Source organism: Sinocyclocheilus anshuiensis, unplaced genomic scaffold (genome assembly GCF_001515605.1).
Source record: "Sinocyclocheilus anshuiensis isolate Anshui unplaced genomic scaffold, SAMN03320099.WGS_v1.1 scaffold1309, whole genome shotgun sequence".
NCBI classification, from domain to species: domain Eukaryota; kingdom Metazoa; phylum Chordata; class Actinopteri; order Cypriniformes; family Cyprinidae; genus Sinocyclocheilus; species Sinocyclocheilus anshuiensis.
In genome coordinates, this window is record NW_015548286.1 from 460,039 (window position 1) to 485,719 (window position 25,681).

A 25,681-nucleotide genomic window follows, 5' to 3' on the forward strand; every position below is an offset into this window, starting at 1 on the left:
AATTTAAAATTTTTTGGGGGGGGGGGGGGACTATTGTGTCCGATTATTTATGTTTATTAAAATGTTTTAGTAGCAATACTCACCATCTTATTTGTTATTGTTTTTATAGCACATTCAAATGTATTCTGACCCCTTCTTTTTAGTTCAGCTTAATGTTGCAACCTTATGCTGTAATACTAATGCTAAAAAAAAATAAAAATATATAAAATTGAAATATTTTTTTATATTTTTCTCAGACTCGAGTTTTCATCTCAATCATCACCAGTTATGTTTTTTTGTCTCTTTCTGCCCCTACAGCCATTGAGACTCAGAGCACCAGTTCTGAGGAATTGGTCCCCAGTCCTCCATCACCTCTACCCCCTCCTCGTATCTACAAACCTTGCTTCGTCTGCGAGGACAAGTCCTCGGGGTACCACTATGGTGTCAGTGCCTGTGAAGGCTGCAAGGTAAACATGCTATTCATCCTTTCATCCCACCAAATGGAACCCATCCAATAAATATTCAAGTTTTCTCGCCTGCACAGTCTACTGTCCTGGCCTCAGGTGTGCCCACTAAACAAAATAAGGTTCAAACCCATTTGTGTTCAATTATTTACAGTGAGTGCTGTTGAATTTGAGGCTAAGGTAAATGATGTTTAATGTTGTCTGCCAGTCTGGTGGATTAATGCAGGTTTCACGGGTTCTTGCAGGATATCTCAATATGAACACTCATTTTCTACATTCACATGTGCCAGTGTTTGGGATTGACATGCACATTTACTAACAGGTGTGAGTCTCAAAATGTCCTGTTCACACAACAGCTTAAAATAGAGGCTTGAATACATGCAATGGAAGTCAAGTTCATATTCTATTTGTGACTATAACCTGTAACCATAGCAACAGTGATTAAAGTAATATCGCACGAATATCGCATCAAGTTTTATTGCACTTGACACAACAAGAGTCCAAATTCATCTGTCAAATCTTAATTAACAGACAGTAGCTTCTATACCTTAGTGACAGCAGATCATTTGAGTCATGAGCAAACCACAAAACAGGAGCAGCTCCTGTGCACTGAATCTAAAACCTTCAGATAACACACAGCCTATATCTGCGTCTATCAAGGTGGAATCAGATTCCAGAAAAGATCAGATGCTCTCCAACAGAAGCCACATTAAAATCCAATAACACATCTGAATAAAACAACTCTGTTTTGCTGTGCATTTACAGAATGCTACCCACTGATGCACTGCATCATCCACTTATTCTTATCTTTTCTTCTTATTGTTTTCAATCATTTTTTTTTAAATCCATTTTTGATCACACTTTATTTTAAGGTCCAGTTCTTACTATGAGAAACTATTAACTACTGTTAAGTTTAGGTATGGGTTAAGGGATCTAAAATGTGGTCATGCAGAATAAAGCATATTAATATATGCTTTATAAGTACTAATAAACAGCCAATATGCTAGTAATATGCATGCTAGTTAACAGTAAGAATTGGTCCATAAAATAAAGTGTTACCTACATTTTATGTGATCATCTATTATGATTATTTTATTATTTAAAAATTTTTTTATGTAAAGCACCTTGAATTACCATTGTGTATGAAAAGATTTATAAACTTTATGAAAATAAAATAAACTTGCCTTGCCTTGACACTGTCTCTCGTCCCACACTGCAAACTCACTCTCTTGTCCTACAAACACAAGTGGCACTATCTTGCATCTCAGTTATCGATTGGGGTGAAAATAACCTCTGAGAACTTCAGGATTCATATTAATGTACTGCTGCAGCATTCGTCTTGTTAAATTATCTTTTTCTTAGCTGAATTTTAAAATATAATATACAGGTAACATTAGAATAGGTAAAAAAACCCTCAATATTTCAGATTTCATTAGGGAAAGATCCCCCCCTGCACTGTAAAATCTAATTAGTTGGGCTTACTTAAAAAAAGCATGCAAACCGATTGCCTTGAAAAAACTAAGTAAAGTGAAATAGGAATAGTATGTTGTACTGACAAATGCTTAGTTGGTATAGCTTACTTACACGAGTTCTAGAGTTCTAGTAACTAAAAAAGAACTGTAGGGGGTACTTGATCCTTTCATTAAGGTTTACTCATGACTTAGTATATAGCTACTCATGGTCACTTTCTAAAAGCAACCTATTTATTACTTTACTTCATTTGAAATCAAATAACTCTGACTTCATAATGCATTACTGCATTAACAGGAAGGAATTTATAGTAACATAAACCAAGTTCAAAGTGCCCAACCAAAGGGAACGCTAATCACTATAATGGTGAATTAAAAAACCCCCACATTTTAGGAAAATCAACATCAATTTATGAAGTTAGCTTATGTGATGTTCTCTCAAATATTTCAGTTGTATTGAAAATTCAACATTCAAGATGACTTTGGGAAACGAGTTAATGCAACTAGTGAAAGATAACTGCAGACATGGAGGAAATGGGTGAAAAGTTTATTAAGACTATTTTTCTTTTCTTCTTCTTCTGTTGTTATGTTGCACATTAGCAACATATTAGTGCACTGCTGCCTCTCACTGCTTTATTAATGTCATTGGTTCCTTTGTGGCTACTTGAATATTTTAAGTAAGTGTCACTCAAAACAGTAAGTAAATTGTTTTATTTGCCTTGAAAGTAGCTGTAACTTAATAAAACCTAGTAAGTATAACAACTAAGTAAAGATAACTAACTAAATCTAAGTAAGGTAAACTATTGGATTTTACAGTGTGCGTATCAGTGTTCTAACAAAAAAATGACCAAATAACTACTAATTAATTTATCTCAGTAACCTCCTCTTATTGGACATTTTCAGGCAAGGAATAGATTAGTCATAACTAGCAAAAATGCCTAGGAATTAAAGAAGCAAGCCATTCAAGGCTGTGTGTTACACAGGTTATAGTAGCAGTGGTCACTGTAGTGCTGTTACAGCTGCAGGAAGAAGATGAGTTGCGCGGTGTGACTCTAACTGCAGGCTTTGAATAGAAAAGTAATCCAGAATCAAAACAAGAGGAAGACAACAGAGCAAGGATACAGCAAACGGTACCAAAACACATTTAGACATAAGCTGAAAGAAACAGAGGGCTATAAATACACAGGATAACAAGAAACAAAGCTAGAAACAAGGTAAGGGTAATCTGTAACCAAGGAAACAAATGAAAAACATGAAGAAAGTAACACAGAAAATATGAAATACAAACTCCATAGGAGTCTCAGAACACAGAGCAAAGTTTTGCAATTTTCAATAAAGAGATTAAAAAGTAATTTCGATTAATAAACTGAATAAATAGTTCTTCCACCACGTAAAAATATATTTAATTATTTAACTGCAGGCTGTTCACTGTTCCCTATTAATGTAGCAACATTATTTAATTTAAACAATTAATTAATATAGAATGTGCAAATAAGCAGGTCTGTCTACATCACCTTGAGTATTCACGTGTTGTTAAATTAAAAAAAAAAAATCTTCAAGTATTTTAGGTCAAAGGGGTGTGGCTGACAAAAAAAAAAAACTTTAGGACTCCCTGCATTACATGAACAAACATTAATATACGTGAAAACATCAATGACATTACACATTCAAGGTTTTCAGGTTTTTCACAGCTATATATCAGCAGTGTTTAGTAAGTTGCATAATTATTTCTCTCATACATGGTTGAATTGACCGAGAGGTGTTTTTGGCCCCGAATTTAGAAGCATGAATCACAAATTTATTTACATGACCTTTACATGGCCAGGAAGGAAAAATTAAAAGAGAGAAAAAAAGAAAAAGCCATTGTGTGAATAATAAGTTATCATGTAATATGTTAAAAAGTAACAGTAATCTAATTATGACTATTTTAAAATGTAATATAATCAAATTACAAGTACTTTTTTGTAATCTGATAACATAATTCTGATGAATCCGGATGTGTGTGAGCCCTGTGATGAACTGGCCTCCACCTGTGGCCCAAGATGCTGGGACAGGCTCCAGCATCCCCACAACCCTATTTAGGACAAGCAGATAATCAATAGATTAATCAAAATAATCATTAGTTGCGGCCCAACTTGAGAATATGATTATTGTAGCCGTTATTAGACTTACATATCTATATACACACTCATTCTGCATCATGTGATCAGAGAGAAGGGGAAGCAAGAATAGCTTATCCAGGCCAGACTGCCTTAGAATGGGTGACATTAACAGCTTCGAATGAGGATTAGAATAAGGATTATAGAATGTTTCTGTGTCATATACAGTATACGTCCCTCTGGGCACAGCGCCATTGTAAGGAACTTCTAAGGATGAACTTCATGGAATAATAGACGAGTCGAGGGTGCTGTATAGCCACAGGATCTAAAATCACACACACAAATAAGTAAATAATTCAGTGTAATTTAAGCTGTTTTACTCATGGGGACCAAAAACCTGTTTTTACTATCCTTGTGGGGACATTTGAACACCTAAACTACACACACATACATACACACACATTTCAAGTATATAATACAGAGCCATGCATGTTTCTCTGCTGTCAAAAAAAAAGCAAAAGCAAAATGTTCATTGTGTGTGTCTGACATGGGCATGCTTTGTTGCATTTGGATGCTGGTGTGCTGGATATACAGTCACAAAGACACATAAATCTATAACCACAAATACACACTCTAGTACATGATGGGCTGGTTGCACTAGATTTGAAGCCTGCAGCAAATATTTAGGCAATAGGATACTGTATAATGTCACTCTCCAAGGCTTCTGTTTTGAATAAATAATAAATTATAAATAATGGAAGTGTTAAATATACCACATACTTATGTTTCTGACACTGTGCACCATGCAACGTGTCTTTTTATTATAAGTGGGATTTTTTTTTAAAGGGATGTGCAATTTTATCGTTTTGACTTCTCAATAAATCAACTGAGTGCTCTAGCAGAAAAGAGTAGTTATCGGGGTGAATTCTGTCTATATTATTATTATTATTTATAATGATTATTATTATTTTAAATTGAAGCTCTATGCAGTGTTCAGACATACTCTTAAATTTGGTCAATCTTTTAACTTTTCGAGTTTTTGCCCCATAATGCATCTGATTTCTAATTCTCTGCCTGGTGATTCACAAACATATAGCCAAGAAGAATGTGAGCCCAAAGACACAACTGATGCATGTGGCTCTCTTCTGCTCATTTGCATCATTTGCCATGAGCATGCTTTGTTTGATATTGGGTTGGAGGTCTGATTTGAATTGGTAACATAGTGAGGAAACATATGGATGAGCATATGGAGATCTGATTTGAATTGGTAACATAGTGAGGAAACATATGGATGAGCATATGTTTATGCATATGCATACAGAAAAGACACATCTCAAGCTAAGCCAAATAAAGGCGCCAGACTTTGACATTGGCATCTTTCTGACATGTGTCCTCTGTCTTTCTGTTGCTTTAAACTTGCTGTCTCTCACAAGTTTTCAGAAACTTTAAGACATTAAGAACACTTTGAATCGAGGATGAATTGCTGGCATCTCTTCCTTTTCTGTTACCTGGATGTGCACTGTGTTCACAGTGCAAGTTATAAACAAACCGTTACAAAGCAACAATACCTTCTGAGGTGGAATTTTTGTGGATTGAGCACATATTGCACTCTGTAACTGGCTGAAAACACTGTTTTGAGCACAAGCACAGCTCATCCACTTTGAAAACTGCAGGTTCCATATTTAATTCAATCACAGCCTTTGCGGTTTATTAATCATTGCTTTTATGATAACAAGGCCATATCATAATTGTGATTTTTCACAGCCCTACTTTCATATTACTTTGAATTAATGATTACCTTGAAATTTACATTTATGAAATGATTAAGGAAAGGCCATGAAAATGAAAGGCCACACTTTTAAAAAGTGCACTTTGCAATACCGTTAAATTAGTTTTTAAATTAAATTACAATTTAAAGTCATTATTTTTTTTAATAAAACTAGTATGTTGACTAACATACTAAAGCACATGGAAAGTTTGTGTTTGTAATTTTAGCTGTTGTGTGTGTCAATATTACATGTAAAGGTTATATATGTTAAATGTACAGAATTGCAACTTCATTATTACAAATGTGTATTTACAAATACATGGCATACAGGTATCAGTGGAAATGACATTAAAATATATTTTAATTACCATAAATGCTTGTGTCACGTAGGTCGTGTTGTAGTCAAACACACACAACAAAAGCTAACCATATAAACAGTCTTGGTAACACTTTAGAATACCGTTCCATCATTAATGAATAACTACACAGGAACAAATGACTAATGCACTATTAACATTCTAGTAACTACTATTAACTAACAAGAAACTGACTAGAATTAGTAAGTAATAACGGTCAGTTAAAAGTGGTAGTTCACTATTAGCTAATCAGTAACTACTATTTTTTTTTTCATATCTCCCAGAGAACTACTAAGAAATACTGCTAACACATGTTCATAATTAATATGAATAATGCATAATGCATAATTTATAATTAATTCTAAAGTGAGGGTCATGGTAACCCACTAGTAATGACTCGAGTATTACCAAATACTTCAGAGGGGATTACAAATTACTTGGATCGGTATTCTAAAGTGAAAAGCATGATAACTCCCAAATATTGACTGAAGTCAACTTTCAAAATGGAGTTTATGGAGTTTTTGTTTACTAATTTTTTTTTTTTTTTTGAAAGATTTTGAACATGTTTTTATGATTTTGTCGCTAATGGCATAGAAATGACACGTATTCATTTTCATTTCTGTAAAAAATTAAATATGGCGCTACTCTGACAAAGGTCTATTGTACTTTTGAAATTATGTATTATGATACGTACTTAAGTCCCACTTAAAAATCATTAAGTCCAGCTAACTGCATAATGAATTTAAACTATAATATATTTTCATTTAATTTCAAATAACATAACTATGCATCACAGTAACTATGCATCCAAAAACATTACATTCAGTACTCTTTTTTAAAAATATGCTAAAGTGTACTTCTTTTCACAAGGAATTGTATCGACTATGAAAGAAATATGCCTTTTAATTTCTTTGTAATACCACCAGCATTCAGCATTTTTAAAATAAAATTGCAGTGCAACTTAAACTGCAGCTTTCAGGAAAATACTGTCCACAAGTTTTGCCCCACCATAGAAGCAAGGTCTGCATCATATTGCTTGACACGCACTTTTAATTATCTTATTGATGTGGACATTAAAATTCTGCATTAGACTTTAATATACTTTAAGTAGTTTTAAACAGTGTTCTCCTTGACCTTCACGAGCTAATGTGTGTAGAGAATTTATGCATTACCTTATTAAATTAAAGGGATAGTTCACCCCAAAATGAAAATTCTGTCATTAATTACTCACCCTCATGTCGTTCCAAACCTGTAAGACCTTCGTTCATCTTCAGAACACAAATTAAAATATTTTTGATGAAATGCCGAAAGCTTTCTGACCCTCCGTAGACAGCAACGGAACTACCGAGTTCAAGACCCAGAAACGTACTGTAGTAAGAACTGGCCCCCCGACTGAGCCTGGTTTCTCCCAGGGTTTTTTCTCCATTTCTGTCACCGATGGAGTTTTAGTTCCTTGCCACTGTCGCCTTTGGCTTGCTTAGTTGGGGACGCTTGACTACTGCAGCTTTCAGGAAAATACTGTCCACAAGTTTTGCCCCACCATAGAAGCAAGGTCTGCATCATATTGCTTGACACGCACTTTTAATTATCTTATTGATGTGGACATTAAAATTCTGCATTAGACTTTAATATACTTTAAGTAGTTTTAAACAGTGTTCTCCTTGACCTTCACGAGCTAATGTGTGTAGAGAATTTATGCATTACCTTATTAAATTAAAGGGATAGTTCACCCCAAAATGAAAATTCTGTCATTAATTACTCACCCTCATGTCGTTCCAAACCTGTAAGACCTTCGTTCATCTTCAGAACACAAATTAAAATATTTTTGATGAAATGCCGAAAGCTTTCTGACCCTCCGTAGACAGCAACGGAACTACCGAGTTCAAGACCCAGAAACGTACTGTAGTAAGAACTGGCCCCCCGACTGAGCCTGGTTTCTCCGAAGGTTTTTCTCAATTTCTGTCACCGATGGAGTTTTGGTTTCTTGCCACTGTTGTCTTTGGCTTGCTTAGTTGGGGATGCTTAATTTCTGGCAATATTGTTGACTTGATTGTTATGCCTGTTATTAATGCCATCATCTTTTATATCAAATACTGACATTTAATCAACAAATTCAGTTAGAATAATAAGACACTGTAGGGCTATCACCAAATCAAATTAAATCAATGTCAACAAGATCCATTGATCCACACTGCAGAAATGGCCTTTAGGACTGTAAATATACAGTATATTTCTAACTATGGTATTTGTATTATGCTGTCCTTATTATGTCCCCTTACTCATTTAAAAACCCCTTAACTGTCACCGTCCCACCTGTGGGACGCTTGGCGCTCTTTTTTTGTTGTCCTTTTTCTCTATCAAATCTTTTAGTAATCATCATAAATTATATATCATTTGAAAGCTTAGAAGCCCAAGATTCATCCTGTGAAAACCATTTTGAAATCGGACATTGCGTTACCATGGACATGGTACTTTAAAATGTTTTGGCGGTCTCCTCCCCCTTAATGGGCGGTGTCAAGTGTCATATTACAAAATGCATTACGGTATTTTAGAATCAAACCTTTTTATAATCTTTACAAAAAACATATCATTGGAATGATCTGAGTCTCAGGATTCCATCCATATTTGGTAGTAAGTAATAAGTAATAAGTATACAGAGAAATCTAGACATTTGTGACAGAAAAATGCATAAAAAAATTCAATGGAGTTTGGATGGCTGTTTGTGGTATAACGCCCTAAAAAAATCTCACAGGAACCTCAATTTTTTTCATATCAACTTCAAATTTGGAACATAACTTATTTAGACATAAGGGTTTAGTTTTATACCAATTTTAGAGTAAAACCTTTATGTAAAATATTTATTATATATAAAATAAAATAAAATTAGTATAGTGCATTTTCTTTACAGTAAATTTAAACTTCTATAACTTTTTGATACTTTAATTTTAATTAATCATTTTAATTGATCCATTTAATTATTAATTTAATTAATATTTAATTAATCCACTTTTGCAATAATCTGCTGATTTTCTTCTTTAAAAAGAGACCAACCTTAGGTCTGTATTCCAAAATGTTCATGAATTACAACAATTTAAGTTTGGATAGTGCACTTTCGTGCCTATTTTAAAAAATGGGGGGTGACAGTTAAGGGGTTAACATTTAATACAACATACATTGAGATCAGTTTGAAACCACACCTGTTAAGCTTGCGCTGCTCTGTCTGTTAGCACAAGCTGATAAATGGATCTCATGGTCTGGCTGCATTTGGAGTGTTTGCCATTTCATGTTTCTTATATGCAACAGAAATGGCAGTACATAATCAAAGAGAGTTGAGCCAATTTGATGTTGCACCAATGCGACCAAAGTGTAATGTAATTAGTTGCACCAGCGGGAACAAATCTCACACAATGCAACAGTTAAGTCTCTTTATGCCACTTAAATAAAGCTGCGAACATTGAGTGCATGAAGTATACAGAATTTAATGGTTTGTTTAAATAAGTGTATCATCTGGGTATTTGAAGTGCACTTCTTGGAATTGTCAGTGTGATCACTCACTGTTTATACTGCAAAACAGCAGAGTGGCTTAGTATTCAAACTGGAATGTACCTGAGGTGTTGCAGGATTAATCTCTTTATTTTAGATGTGAGAAGTGCACAGTTTCTGGATGCCCCATCTCTGATTCTGGGACAGGAAACTTTCTAGAGCTGAGGTATCCGTATCGTAGAGACACAGAGAACAGATATAGAAGAAGAAACCGTTTTTGAACTTCCAAAGCTCTGGCATCACTTGATCATCAAAGAAAGTGAGTCTGAAATGAGGATTGGCTTTAGAGACTCCAGAAGTGTCCTCCACCATTAGCAACTGACACTTTAAAAAAAAAATTATTTGATTAACCCTGTAATCCTATTTGTTTGTTTGGGGTCAAAAGGTGTGTATTTTGGACATGAGGTGCACCAAGTTGTGCTCTGATCTATTCAGATGCGGCACTTCTTTTAATTTACTGTCCACAATCTTTGGGGAAAAAACACTTCAGCATACTTTTTAAAAATGACTTAGGTTACACTTTACTTTAAGGTGTCCTTGTCACAGTGTAATTATGCATTTAAGTACTGAGTAATTTTAATTAACTACATGTACTTACCATATGCTTATGCTTAGGGTTAGGATTTGGGTTTGGTTTAGGGTTACTTGCATGTAATTATGCATAATTAATTGTTATTATAATAGTAAGTACATGTTACATGTGTAACAAGGACACCTTAAAATAAAGTGTTACCATTACTTATATGGAAGTGACATACTTTAAAAGTATATACTTAAGTGCAAACTGAATGTAAAGTTCTTGGGGCAATTAATTGCATGTTAATTGTGATTAAATTAAAATATATTAGGTGTTTTTGACCCACTTAAGACTTAAAAACCTCTCTGTGAAATTTTTATAATTACTTCTATTGTCTTTGAAATATAGTTAACGTGCATATAACTAATTGAAGTAAAATCACAATTATGATATGGCTCTGTTTACATTAAAAGTAAATGTAAAAGTAATGATTAATAAACTGCAAAAGGATGTGATTTAAATAAATAAATAAATTTATTTAAATAAATACACACTGCTTCAAATTATAATCAAGTGCTTTGCATGTGCTTTAATATATTAGTCAAATCACATCAAAATAAGTGTCTTTAAACCATGACAAAAAAATTATTAAAACATGATTTAAAACGTTCTTTAATGTACAATCTCTAAGAGAAATTCTAAGTGATTGTGGGGAAGAAAAAAAAAAGTTTTAAAAGTGTACATAAGTGTGTTCAGATACAGTCATTGTAACATACTGATTTAAAATGTAGAAACATGGTCATGAAAGTGTACTCTTTTTATATACATATATGAAATACAATTAAGTGCTCTTTTTCACGAAGCCAAGCTTGATAACTTTGAAAGAAGTGCTACAAGTGAATCTATAATCTAAACAAAAAGCAGTACTTCAAGTTTTTTATTTTATTTTATTAAACTTAAGTAAACTTCAAGTTTATTTTTCAAGTACACCTTATGTAGTAAGTATCAAATCAATGTACTAGCAGTATACTTGTAAAGGTTTCAATAATTTTTGGAAGTAAATTGGCCCAATTTTAAGTTCATAAAAGTATTTTTAAGTGAAAAAAGATCAGGTTCACCCATGCACTATTTAAGCTATTCTGTTCCACCTAAAGCTGATTTGTTACTGTAAACTTGAATATGTAAGTTTAAAAGATATGTAAAACATATGCTGGAGTACTACCTCATATCTCTGATAAGTACAGAAAATGTAGACTGAAAATATATGTACTTTATTTTAAAATGCGTGTACTAATGGTGTACATTTCTTTTTTTGTAAGGATCGATGGGATGAGATAAGTAATTCAGTTAACGTACTATTTGCACCAGATTTGAGAGAAAAACAGCATAATAAGCTGAATGATTTCTGTCATGCTGATGAAGAAAGAAATAACATGTAGGTTGAAAGATTGGAATTGAGAGTGTAGCAACTTCCTAGATTCCTAGACACTTTCTTCTTCACACAGTTCCGAATCCAGCTCAGGTCATTTCCATTTGATTTTTATTACCTATCCAATTAAAGAGGAAACAGGCCAAAAAAATAGGCCACTTCTGGATTCTTAAAAAATACAACTGGTGCCATCTTGCAATGTTCTTGCAATTCTCAATTTTCAATTATATGTAAAATAAAATCAGAGAATTGCAGTATTTATGCTACTTTCATTTTGTATACAATTGTTTTGTACATTGTTGGATTATTTGGATTATTTTGATACTAGCGGTTTATTTAAGAAAATATACGGGTAAGATTTTAAAACAGCTGTGTAATAATCAGTAGTATGAGTTTACATTATTCTTTCTTACATGTCCGTCTTGTTTGAACTTGTTTGTCAGACTACTAAAGTGAATTAGCTTTAAATATTATATAGGTCATGCCCTGTAATTTTACGTGATAGTTATTTGTCAGTGATGCTAATGATCGTGTGGCTGACTGATCAGCTGACATCAGGTACGCAGAGTCTGTGTGATCATGTCTGTGCATGTGTGAGACCAGACATTTGGCACTGTTTCAGATCCATATCTCTCTTTGGTAAGTGCCAAGCCTTACACACGCTTACTACCCAGGCTTTCCCACCAATCCACTTCAGTTTCATCAAACTTTAATGCCATGTCATCCAGCCGTACAGACCCAGTATAAAGTGGTTTCATGTTACGCCATTGTTCCCTGAACTTCAGCAGTAAATGGCTTCTTGAAAATGTCCAAAGATTTTGGTTCTGTCTGCTGTGTAATTCGGTCTGACGGAGCTGTTTGTGAACCTTTCTTACAGTGAGGGACACTGGAAGTCTTTTGGGTCTGTCACTGATATGTACTGCCTAGGATGTGAGGCTTAGTATGTGACCCCTGTACACCTGCCATTTAATCAGACTAATGCTTATTTATGGAAACAAGGGAAAATGTTACTACTCAGAAGTTACTCTTTTATAGCTAAGGAGACTAAATTGAGTTCTCAGTTAAGGTTAAATGTTGACAAGTAAAATTAGACAATTATCTTATGCTAATAGACTAGCACATGAGGCTGCCACAGTGCATTACCATTTTTTTAAGAACTGTGAGGGGTGTAGAATTACTCAAGCCATCTGTGTTGTTCACCATTTCCAAGAATGAGATAAGAGCTCATTGGATCGCTCCTTAGAGACCTATAGAGCAAGAGCACAAGGGAGGTGAAACCTACAGTCTCTTGTCTGTTTGGCCATTAAAAGCGTTCTTTTTGACAACAGCTATTCAATTCTTACTCTGTTATCTTTTGTGGTTTTATGTTCTTGGAGGGGCAAAGACAAAAAGGCTTCATTTGATCAAGACTTGTCTTGTTAGCTGTGACAGGACCTGACCATGACATCCCTTTCTCACATGATTAGCAGAAATACAGACATCCCAAAAACTCCACCACTCTGCTACTGCTACTCAGAATGAAGGAACATGAATTCTGTCTCTCTCTAGCATCTCTGTCTGAAACTAAAGGCCCAGATGTTCTTCAAGCAAAATTGAAGAACAGACTGGTGTGATGTCATTTTGTACTAAATTTGGCCAAAACAAAGTTTGTTTGGAGTTCTTTTCGGTAGTTGAAAACAGCTCATCAAAGAAAACGTTCTGGTTAACTTCATTTCGGCTTGTAAATACCTTCAAACTACAATGGGTCTGTGATGATAGCGTGCAGCACATATTTAAATATTTTTCCAAACAGTGCTTCCAGCAGTGTGGGCAGCCTCAAAATGTTCAAAAACAGTATACCATTGCTTCTTTCAACTCCTGAGTGAAGAAGGAAAACAAACTTTGCTGTAATTATGTCGGGGACTTAAAGAGTCATAGCAGGCCTTTTTTATGTAACTTCCTCCCATTTTTAGAGGTGTTACCAAAGTCCCTTTAAGGCAAGTTATTTCACTCGGTGGCCATCTTTGAAATGCCTCTCGGGCATGCAAATGCAGCTCCTATCTATTTGAATGGGGAAATTCTCTTTGAATGGGGAAATGAACATCAAATTCTCCAAAACTGTTCGCCAAGCTTATGATTAAATTTCATATTTGAAATCACCAGTGAAATCTGACAACAACTTTCTCATAAATGTTGCTTCTTGTGTTCCAATAGCGTAAAAAAAGCCTTTTTTCAGGCTAGACCAAAATGCTGACTGTTTCTATAGCAACCGAGACTTCTAACAGCAGCTGCAGGGACACGATGACTTTGCCGATTAGCGATTGGCCCTTTTACTCAGAAAGCGGGGCTTCCTTCGATAGGGCAGCAATATTGAGCGTTGCATTTTTTCCCATTCAAAACTATACAAATGACATGTCTTGGGTATTCTATAGTCTTTGGTGTTACTTAGGGTTAGGGATTTAAACAAACTCCCTAATTTTGTGCCTGGTGAGCGATGAAAATGGCAAAGAAATCACAGAGAATTATATTGACCTTAGTAAGGGCAGTGCCATGTTTATTTTTGACAAAAGAAATGGGGGATAGAAGTACTGTCAGGATTGGACCTGTTTTGTCATGTGTTTCAGTTCCTGTTTTGCCTTATTTGGCCATGTTCCTGTCCTCGTTTAGTTTGATTATGTTCCATTGATGTCAATACAGTGCGAGCGCCGCAGGTCTGCCATCCTCCAGCGTCGCCATGGCTGGAGAATCCCTCACCTCCGCCTCCAGCCTCCGAGGCCCGGACTCCGCCTCAGCCCGTAGACCCAGCGGCTCCACCCTGGCCCCACGGATCCTAGGCATCCCCCTGGCTCGTTGGCTCTCCGTCTCCGCCTCGGGCTCCTCCACCACCTGCTCCGCCGCCCCCTCTTCCATGGCTCCTCCCTCCGTTGGCTCCACCGTGGGCTGTCATTATGGCTGTGGCCTGGGTCCAGCTGGACTCCTCCTGCTCCGGGCACCTCCTGTCTCCTCCCTGGCTCCTCCCTCCTTCGTCGCCTCCCTGGTCTCTGTCTGCTGGCCCCCTCCCGGCTGTCCGTCCTCCTCCTGAGCCTCCTCCCTAGCTCCCACCTATGCCTCCCTCTGTTGTTGCCTACGGTGCGCGGACACACCTTCCGGGAGGGGGCGAAATGTCAGGATTGGACCTGTTTTGTCATGCGTTTCAGTTCCTGTTTTGCCTTATTTGGTCATTTTACTGTCCTCGTTTAGTTTGATTATGTTCCATTGATGTCACCTGTGTTCCTCAATCATCCCCTGTATAAAAGTCCTAGTCTGTTCAGTTTGTGTTTGTCAGGTCTACTCGTTCTCTACGTGTGTTGGCTCAAGCTCCCATTGTGGATTATCTCCTGTGTTTCTTGATTAAAGACTGTTAAACGTTTCCTCATGACTCCAGTGTGTTCCCTCAACAGCGTAGGGTGACAAGTACAGTATTTACAATAAATTTTACGTCATTAAACAGTTTTGAAAATGGCATGTGATTCAGACCCTTTATACAGTGCATGCTGTTTGAAAATGTGTAAGTCTTTTCCTTACAGCATCATTTTAATTTGAGTAAAATTCAGTACGGAATCCACACTGACTAAAGTCTATTGAAGGAGGAACAAGAACCATATGCAGAGACCTAAGAACACCCTAAAACCACCTAATAATGCCCTAGCAGCCTTGAGCTAGGAGCTTGCTTAGTAATGTACTAAACCACCCATCACCAAAGCAACATGCCTTAGTCAAACAACTGCATCTGAATATCACAGAGACATGACTAGGCTTTTTTGGGCGTAGGAAGCTTCTAAGGGCCCAGAGAGAGGCCCAGGCCCAGGAGGGGCACAGAGTAGCAAGGGGGCCTGACCAACCTTTCTGTGCCAAAATACTTTATCAAAAAGACATAGGAATTATTTTTTTCCCCAGGTGTTTTCCCTGTATTTTGAATTACACATTGTATTGTGTTGTGTTTAAGGGTTAAAGAAAATGTCCATGAACTTAACAGAAAATGTCCTGACAGAAAATTACCAATACCAGGACCTTTTCAGTTTTCTACTGATTTTATTTTTCTTACACTGTAGCAACACACAAACAAACCTCTCTTAGCAATGCCCTGGCAATGAATCAAAACAGCCGAGAATTTTGATTTTAGTTTCAAATGGGCAAGCACTACTCATATTTTCATTTTCTTTTGAAAATGAATATATGTTCAAACGTTAATGTTTCCTTATCTGTACTTCTGTTTTTTTTTTTCTCATTGTCTCTCTTTCTCTCTCTGGTCTCCTGTGTCCTCTCTATTTTCGTTACCCATGATAAGATGTCTGTGCGATTAGGACTGAAATATGATCCTGTCCTGAGCCCGTACTGAATGCTCAGACAACACAAAATGCCAAAGCAAGCGGGACGGAATGGAGAAGAGAAGTGGGGTGGGGTGGGAGGTAAATAATTGATGAGCGACACTTTCGTTTTTTAATCCGTAAATGAGAAGCCCAGACACACTATCTGTACCCCATTAAGATAACAAGATGGAAGATAATGATCCTAGTCAAGACACAGTTTACATTGACAGAGCTCCTCAGGTATAGCATTCAGTTTTTGTTAGACGCTTTTGTTAAGGATGGATAAACCATGTGAAGTGAACCAGCACTTGTCTCCATATCACTACAGAGAGCTGGACAATCATCAAAGATCCTCTCACACAGAGACAGATCTTACATTATCTTGTCCATTAATCTGTGCCGTTTACATGCCACCTGTTGTAAGTCATCTGAGAACAGAAAAGTCTACAGAAGGAACCTCAGCCAGGTGAGCAGCCAGTTATCAAAGAAACAGGACACACTGTTCAACATAATCTGACATCTTCTCTACAGCAGGGGGATCCCTGTAGCCTTGAGGGATTTGTAGTAATATTTTTTTTCACAGTACACACCTTTTTTTTTTTTCATTCAATTCAGTTTGGACTTCAGAAACAAGTAAAATATTTTTTGCCATGGGTGGCAAAGATTTAGCATCACAGCTAAAAAGTGCTGGCATAGAATAAAAGATTCATTCCAGGATTTTAAGAATCAATATTGAGATATTTCAAATGATCTTGATTTATCGGGGAAAAACAAAACGTCTTTGTTACTATTGTAACTTCCATTCCCTGATGGATGGAGTGAGATGTGTCGATGTAGTGACACTAGAGGTTGCCCTTAGGAGCCCCAAACACCACTGAAGATTCAGAAAAAGATTCAGAATTTGCCTGCCACTCTCCCAGACATATGGGTATAAAAGGAGGCAGCTTGTTACATTCATTCAGGTTTGTGGTGAGGAGCCATTTAAGTGGGTAGTTCAGTGTTGTTTAAGGAGGGACACACTGTTTCTTTCCCTCCATTAGGGAAAGCAGGACACAATAGTAACCAAAGACTGTACCTATCTGTCACTCACTCAACATTGTGTTGATGGAGTGACACTAGGGGTCTCTATACTAACCACCATAACCAGCTGAACTGTTATGAGGTTTGGCAATGCAGATGCAGGCAGGCTGATGCGTGTCCAATAACAAACGCACAGCGCCCATGTCATAACCCCTCCCAACACACAAAGTAATTTGGCATAGTCCCACCACTACAAGGGAGCTGTAAAAACTCATACTTACAAGAGGTCGTTCCAGCTGTTTCTGCCTTTTTTTCAGACATTTGCGCTGGGGAAAGGTGTTTGTTTTCCTATGCAGAAAAATAGAACACTGTGGAGACCACATTCTGCTGAAAGGAGATTAACCTGTGGAAAATACATCATATGGACTTACCAAGCAGGAAGTGCCACATGTGGAAAGAAGTCTCTGTGGTGGGTCCTGCCTGAGAAGGGGGAAGCACTGCAGCCACAGTGACTAATGGTAGAGTGAGGCTCTGCCTAGGGGAAGACAAGACAGTTTACCTACAGGGAAGCCAAACAGTCGGAAATACATCATATGGGATTACTGTTAGGGAATCAGCACATATGAAGCAATTAACCCAAGTACAAGGGCTCATCTGAAAAGGGCAATAGCATATGTAGTGGGCCGGTAGCAAAATTCCTTTGCCGAATTGGCTACTGATGAGTGCTGGATACAATACACTATCTGTATTGTATAAAGCACTATATAAATAAAGGTAACTTGACTTGGAGAATAGGAAGGGGTCCAGGGTTCCGCAGACATGGAGAACTCACATGGATGAAAAAGCACATATTAATCATTTCAGAGAGTGGTAAGGTGCTGAATGCAATTGAAACTCCCATCCAGTTGCCCGAAAATTACCTATTTGTACCCATTAATACTCAAGAAAAAAATTTGGATCTTTTGAAAATCTTGCAAAAGTATTGAGTATAGCCCAGCCTGCCACTCTGCAAAGCCATAGTGGAGTGTCCTCGCACTCCAAGGGAGCAAGCACACACTGGTCATACTAATGATAGGGCTAGGTCTGCCTCATCATGAGGAAGTACTTGCAAGTTCACCACTTGATTTCTAAAAAGGTGGATCTTTGGACACACAGCCGGTCGAGGGTTTAGGGCAACATAAGAGTATTCGGGGCCTAACTCAAGGCACTCTTTGCTAACAGAGAGCACTTGTAAGTCTCCAACCCTCTTAATAGAGATGAGCTCGGCTGACTCTAAGGGCTCAAACAGAGTTCTTTGTAGAGCTTTCAGCACCAAAGAGAGCTCCCAAGAGGGAATAAGGCATGGCCTTGGAGGATTTAATCTCACCGCACCTCTGAGGAACCAAAAAATCAGGTGTGCTTCCTGATTGCATGGCGATGTACTGCTGTTAGCGGCAAAATACACCTTCAAGATGGAGGGGCATAACCGCACATCCAGCCTTTCCTTCAGAAAAGAAATCGCCAAACTGATAATGCATTCCTGTGGGTCTTTGCCCTGGGAAAAACACCAATTAACAAAAAGATGCCACTTCAAAGCATTCAGATGCCTCATAGAGGGTGCTTTGGCTTAAGTGATAGTGTATATCACTCCTGGTGATAGCCAACTTAGGCTTTTCACATTCCATCCAGGGCCAAGATGTGGAGGCTCCAGAGGTCTGTGTGAGGGTACCAGATTGTGCCCTGCCCCTGAGAAAAAAGATTGTTCCTGAGGGGGATTCGCCAAGGTGAGGCTGTCAAGAGGAGCATGAGCTCCGAAAACCAAGTCTGGCTGGGCCAATAAGGTGCAACCAGCAAGACTTGTTCTTCTTCCTCCCTGATCTTGCACAGCATCTGTGCAATCAGGTTCACTGGGGGAAATGCATATTTGCACAGTCCCTGGGACCAGCTGTGTGTCAGAGCATCTGTGTCGAGCTTCAGTCAGGAAATACCATACATAGCAGTGGAACAGGCTCTATCCTATCCTTTGCCAGAAAAACTTATCTTCGCACGCAGGGCAGACACGTCTTCGCCTCGCACCGAGGTGAAAAAGATGCTATTGAACCTGGGTGTGTGCCTGGTGAACTCAATAAAAGAGACATTGTTCTGATGAGCCAGGGTGATGGATTTGAAAGCTTTAACCACACACCCAACCTCTGTGCGAGGGGCACCAAGGGAACAGCAGTTCTTGTTTGTATGACTTAGCAGTGGTGGATGCATCGTGGTGAGACAAAGGAGGTGCTGCCAGGTCAGGAACTATCATTCCAGATCTTGTGGTTGTGGATGTAAAGGAATTGAGACACCTACCTTGCTCTGAGCCTGCAATGGGATGGGTCTGTGACGGTTGATGACACATTTACCTGACTGTGAGTGCAGTGTAAGCACCACAGCTGAGCCCTCGTGAGCTGTCGTGAGAATGAGGGCCATATGTATTGATTATGTGTGTGTGACTCAGGAATGCTTTAAAGCCCATCTGGGATTCTTAGCACCGGGCTGGTGGTCAGGCAGTGTCACTTTCCTGTGGGGAGCCTTCCATTGGAGCCGGGCAGCCGGCTAGGGCCGTGGCAGAGCCAGTGCAGCAGCCACAAGTGGGGGACCTCGGCAGTGGGCAGATGAGGAGCAGGACTTCTGTGGTCTGAAGCTGGCGGCCGAGTCACACTGGGGAAGGATATGTTTATTTGTATCCATCTGTTTCTTCACCACTGAGAACTGCTGGGCAAAGTCCTCTAGTTTGTCACCAAATAGGCCCACATGGGAAAAAGGAGCACCAAGCGGGCGGCAGATCCTTTTCCTATTTCCAAACTCTGGAACAATCTACCTAGTGTTGTTCGGGAGGCAGACACACTCTGTCAGTTTAAATCTAGATTAAAACCCATCTCTTTAACCTGGCATACAGGCCTGGCATACAGATCATCGCATTTCTATAATTCAAATTCGTTAAAGGATTGCTAGGCTGCATTTATTATGTCAACTGGAGCCGGGAACACTTCCCATAACATCCAATGTATACGTTACATCATAAGAAGAATGGCATCTACGCTAATATTAGTCTCTCATTCTTATTCAGAGGTCACCGTAGCCATACAGATCCAGTCCAGATGGTGGATCAGCACCTAGAGACAACCTCTACAGCCCTGAATGTCAGCGGAGACCACGTCAACTAGATGCGTCCCAGAGACAGATCCCCTGCGAAGACCTCATCACCTCAACGACCATCGGCACAAGACCATGGGAATCAGAAAAGACCTCTGCACCTGTGTTGCAGCCTGGAATTTACATTTACATTTAGTCATTTAGCAGACGCTTTTATCCAAAGCGACTTACAAATGAGGACAATGGAAGCAATCAAAATCAACAAAAGAGCAATGATATACAAGTCCTATAACAAGTCTCAGTTAGCTTAACGCAGTACACGTAGCAAGGGTTTTTTAAATAATATAATAAATAAAATAGATAGAATAGAAAAAGAATAGAACAAGCTAGTGTTAGAGGTATTTTTTGCTTTTGTTAATTGTATAATAAATGAAAAGAAAACAGATAGAATACAAAAAGATTAGAAAGCTAGAGTTAGTTTTTTTTTTTTAAAGAAAGATTTTTTTAAGAACAGAATTAGAATAGAGAGTGCTAGAGTTAGAGGGTCAAACAAAGATGGAAGAGATGTGTTTTTAGCCAATTCTTGAAGATGGCTAAGGACTGTTGGGCAGGTCATTCCACCAGGAGGGAACATTTAATTTAAAAGTCCGTAAAAGTGATTTTGTGCTTCTTTGGGATGGCACAATCAAGCGACGTTCACTTGCAGAACGCAAGCTTCTAGAGGGAACATAATTCTGAAGAAATGAATTTAGGTAAAGGGGTGCAGAGCCAGTGGTGTTTTATAGGCAAACATCAATGCCTTGAATTTTATGCGAGCAGCTATTGGTAGCCAGTGCAAATTGATAAACAGAGGTGTGACGTGCATTCATTTTGACTCATTAAAAATGTATCTTGCTGCCGCGTTCTGGATTAATTGTAAAGGTTTGATAGAACTGGCTGGAAGACCTGCCAAGAGAGCATTGCAATAGTCCAGCCTGGACAGAACAAGAGCTTGAACAAGGAGTTGTGAACCATGCCATGCTGGTTTCATCTGCCCAGAGGAGAACTGGCTCCCCGACTGAGCTTGGTTTCTCCCAAGGTTTTTTCTCCATTTCTGTCACCGATGGAGTTTTAGTTCCTTGCCACTTTCGCCTTTGGCTTGCTTAGTTGGGGACTCTTAACTGATTACACAGACACTATTGGAAGAGAACTGAACTGGATGATGACATCACTGAATCATCAATAAACTGACTTTAGCTGAAAATTTACTCTGTTATTGTTTTCTTGCACCATTGACAAACTATTTTCCTGTTTGCCTCTGTAAAGCTGCTTTGACACAACCAGTATTGTATAAAGCGCTATACAAATAAAGGTGACGACTTGACTTGACCAAGAAAGCACACTTCCTTGGCATCCCTTATTTTCCCAAGGTTGAGGACCAGAGTAGACATCGCCCAACTGAGTGCCTGCGCTGTGACCTTCATCGCCCATAGGGTGAGATCGTTCACTGCACACAGCTCCTGCATAAGAGCTGGGTCGGGACTACCCTTGTGCATGTTTCTCAGTGCCTTGGCGTGATGTACCTGGAGGATGGCCAGGGCATCCTGGGAATTAAATTCACTCAAGAATGAACTGCCTTTATCATAGAAGAGCTCAACTAGCAGAAATGATCATGCTGAGGAATAGGATGGTGCCGCAGAAGGGCCAGGATTGAGCAACTGAGGTGACTTTCTTCTTAAAAAAGGAAGAAAGCCAGAATTGCAACATTTGAGGGCCATGCTCTCACAGTGATCATATGTACCAACCATCAGAGGTGTTTGGGGCTCACAAGTACAACCCCAAGTGTCACTACATTGAAATAATGTAGAGTGACTGACAGATAAGGAACATATTTTACTCAGCCTTAGTTGCCACAGCATTGCTGCATGGTTGCTCTGGTATTGTGAGTGGTTGGTACATAGTTGTTTACAGGCTCAAGAGTCCACCCTGAATAATATTCTGTCCCCTCCTTTAATGTAAATCTATGGGATGCTTTTTGCAAGGGGAAAAAGTAGGGTTTTAAATTGTATGAGCAATAGTAATAGTTACACTTGCATTAACAAACAATGCTAATAATGAGCTTCATGCTTATACGTGAAAAAATATGTATGTATTTAAAGGGGTCATATGATGCGATTTCAAGTTTTCCTTTCTCTTTGGAGTGTTACAAGCTGTTCGTGAATAGATAAGATCCCTGAAGTTGCAAAGACTAAAGTCTCAAAACCAAAGAGATATTCTTTATCAAAGTTAAGACTCTGCCACGCCCCCCTAAAACGGCTCGTTCTAACACGCCCCCACATATCTAGGTCACTATGTGGGAATATTTGCATAATGCGCCCAAATGTGCACGCAAAGAAAGAAGGCGTGGTTTCAGTAACCGCAGTTAGTATCATATGACCCCTTTAATGTAGGTTCAAGATGTATTCTTTAAAAATACGTCTTACTATCTCATGCAGTTTTGTCTCTCAGGTAAATCTTATACACATAAATACATGCTTACCTCAACATTTTCTTTGTTACAAGGGCAATGCAACATGCACAGACTGTCTGACCTTAGAAACCAACTGACTGCACAGGGGTAACGTCACAGCAGCCTTGGGCTCAGCACGCCAGCTGAACATTACAATAAACAACCAATCATCTCATCCATCAATGAGATATAGATCCATGCATGGGAATGTTTTGAGCTGACATTACCATAAATAACTGATTCTCTTAGCCAGCTGAATAATTCGATGGGATTTATGTCAGTGTTGCCATATGAAGTAAAGCAGGGGACCCCTGTAGCATCTGAGTGAGTGATCTTCGAGCGATATTCTCCAGAGTTTAATATATTACCCATCGTGCTTTCTATCCTAATGAACTTGCAAGACCTCATCAGTAAGGCAAATGGAAATTCTATCTTGCGTAGACGCACACACATCAACCGCAGAATTTGTGTGCACACTCTCATGACTGATCATCATCTGAGTAGTATTGACCACAGAGCAAAAACAAATGAATTTTTACTAAAAACTTAAAGATGCATCCTAATATTTAATTCTCTAGGTAATCATTTTATTGTGTCAAGACCGATAAGAGGGACCTGCTACAAATTGCTCTGCCAAAACCATCAAACCATTTTTAATTAGTCATTTTAATTAGGCCATATGAGTTATTTTTGAAAGCGTTGTTTCAAACTGTAATCTTCTGCATTTGCCTAATTATGCATGTAGAGTGCAGCTAGTCTAAAACTTAAACTTATCACATTAGAAAGGTGTTCTTCAACGAATAGGTCTTTCAAAAATTAAAATTTTATCATCATTTATTCACCCTAAAGTCTTTCTAAACATTTATACTTTCCTTTCCTCTATGAAACACAAAGACGATATTTGAAGAAGCTTTTAGGTGTTTTTTTATCCATACAGTAATGTATGGGTCCCAGTAAAGCGGGGTCCAAAATATTTAAGTTCCATAATGTGGAGTAAAGTAGCATAAAAGCAATCGACTGGTTTTAACCTGCATTTTCTGAAGTGATACAATCACCTGTTGAGTCTGGTCACTTTACTAGATCCCACTGCCATTTTGTCTTGCATCCTAAATCAGTAAATGCTGTATTTTATCGGATATCCAGGATTGTCAGCCAAGAGGTTGAGAGAGGAAGCCGGAATCTACCTAGCATTGTTCGGGAGGTAGACACACTCTGTCAGTTTAAATCTAGATTAAAGACCCATCTCTTTAACCTGGCTTACACATAACACACTGTCAGTTTAAATCTAGATTAAAGACCCATCTCTTTAACCAGGCTTACACATAACACACTAACACATTTCTAATATTCAAATCCGTTAAAGGATTGTTAGGCTGCATTAATTAGGTCAACCGAAACCGGGAACACTTCCCAGCCACCCAGATCCAGTCTGTATCCAGATCAAATGGTCACTGCAGTCACCCAGATCCAGTCCGTATCCAGTCCATATGGTGGATCTTCACCTAGAGATGACCTCTACAGCCCTGAATGTCAGTGGAGACCATGTCAACTAGATGTCTCCAGAGACAGAGACCATGTCTCCAGAGACAGATCGGCGACCATCGGCACAAGACCACGAGAACCAGACGAGTCCTCTGCACAATCTGACCCATGTTGCAGTCTGAAATTAAACTACACCATGCTGGTTACGTCTGGCCAGAGGAGAACTGGCCCCCCAACTGAGCCTGGTTTCTCCCAAGGTTTTTTCTCTCCATTTCTGTCACCGATGGAGTTTTGGTTCCTTGCCACTGTCGTCTTTGGCTTGCTCTGGCAATATTGTCAACTTGATTGCACAGACACTATTTGAACTGAACTGAGCTGGATGATGACATCACTGAATCAATAATGAACTGACTTTAACTGAAAAATTGAGTGTTTCCTATTGTACTCTTGCATTATCGACACACTATTTTCCTGTTTAATAATGTAAAAAATACTTGACGACTTTGAAAGAGTTGAAAGCAGGAGACAAACCAATTGTAAAAAAAGAACAATGTTTATTACATAATCTTATTTGTGTCTGATTCAATGTTCAGACTTTGTCTGACCAGCACAAATTTAAGCTGCTTCACAACATCATCCCATGAAACCTGGAAAGGGAGACAAATGTAGATAATTTGAAATACACTAAAACCATAAGTTGAAAGCTACAGCCAATGTAAAATACTTTACATTGTCAGGCCTACACTGTTGAAAAGACCAGCAGTGCTGGTTACAATTATATGCTGAATGCCGGTGTGCATCCAAATTAACTCAAAAGAGAAATGTATATAAATAATTACAATTAATTATGATTAATTACAATTATTTATATCAGCTGCCAGTAGTAACTGTAGCAGAATTAAATTGCCCTCAACTAATCTATTCGTCCAGCGAACATTCAGTGTAAGTTCATATCAACTCTAGGAAATAATTTTTTCGTGACCACAGAAAATACTTTCATACAGTATTAATGCATTAGAGCATGTAGCAAGGATCAAAATCATAAAGGGAAATTAATTTGCCAGGCAGAATCAGAAACTCATATAATTTGTGCACAAGAGTTTTATTAACTAAACACTAACACAAACTAGTCTAACAAACAAACAATCACTCATACATGGGAAAGGGCAAATGAGGCGTGATGGATGAATGTAAAGACAAGGCCGAAGCCTGTTGCAGACTTAAGGGTTGCAGAAGCGTTCTAGCTCACATCCTCATCTTCTCAGAATCTAACAGAACCGCCGACTGAAAGGCTATGTGTTGGAGCCCACCGGGAACGCCCGCACCGACTCAGGCTCTTCACACGGGCAGCAATCAGAAGATTTAGCAGAAGACTTAGCAGAAGACCAGGGCGGAACTGTGCGTGAGCCCTTTAAGGTCTGAGAAGATTCATGCCTCTCAGGATGGGCTTGTCCAATGAGAAAGGCTGAAATTCCAAACGGGAGGTTGGAAATACTCCCTAAGCAAGGAGGTTGTCTGGGGCATCTTTCTTCCGTGTTTGTGTTTTAGGTCAACACCTTTGGTGGATTGCTGTCTAGACACCAGAGCCCAAAGCTTCTCCCCTATCTGTTTCCTACCGTGATGTAGTCGGT

General features: G+C 38.4%; 1 protein-coding gene across 1 annotated transcript in view; it reads left to right on the forward strand.

The window, feature by feature from the left end:
- The window catches only part of LOC107655885 (retinoic acid receptor alpha-like), a 92,342-nt gene that overhangs the window by 21,140 nt on the left and 45,521 nt on the right, over nt 1–25,681 (forward strand). The window contains exon 2 of the mRNA XM_016443498.1: nt 298–446. Coding sequence (XP_016298984.1) covers nt 298–446 — 149 coding nt within the window. The remainder of the gene's footprint in view (nt 1–297; nt 447–25,681) is intronic.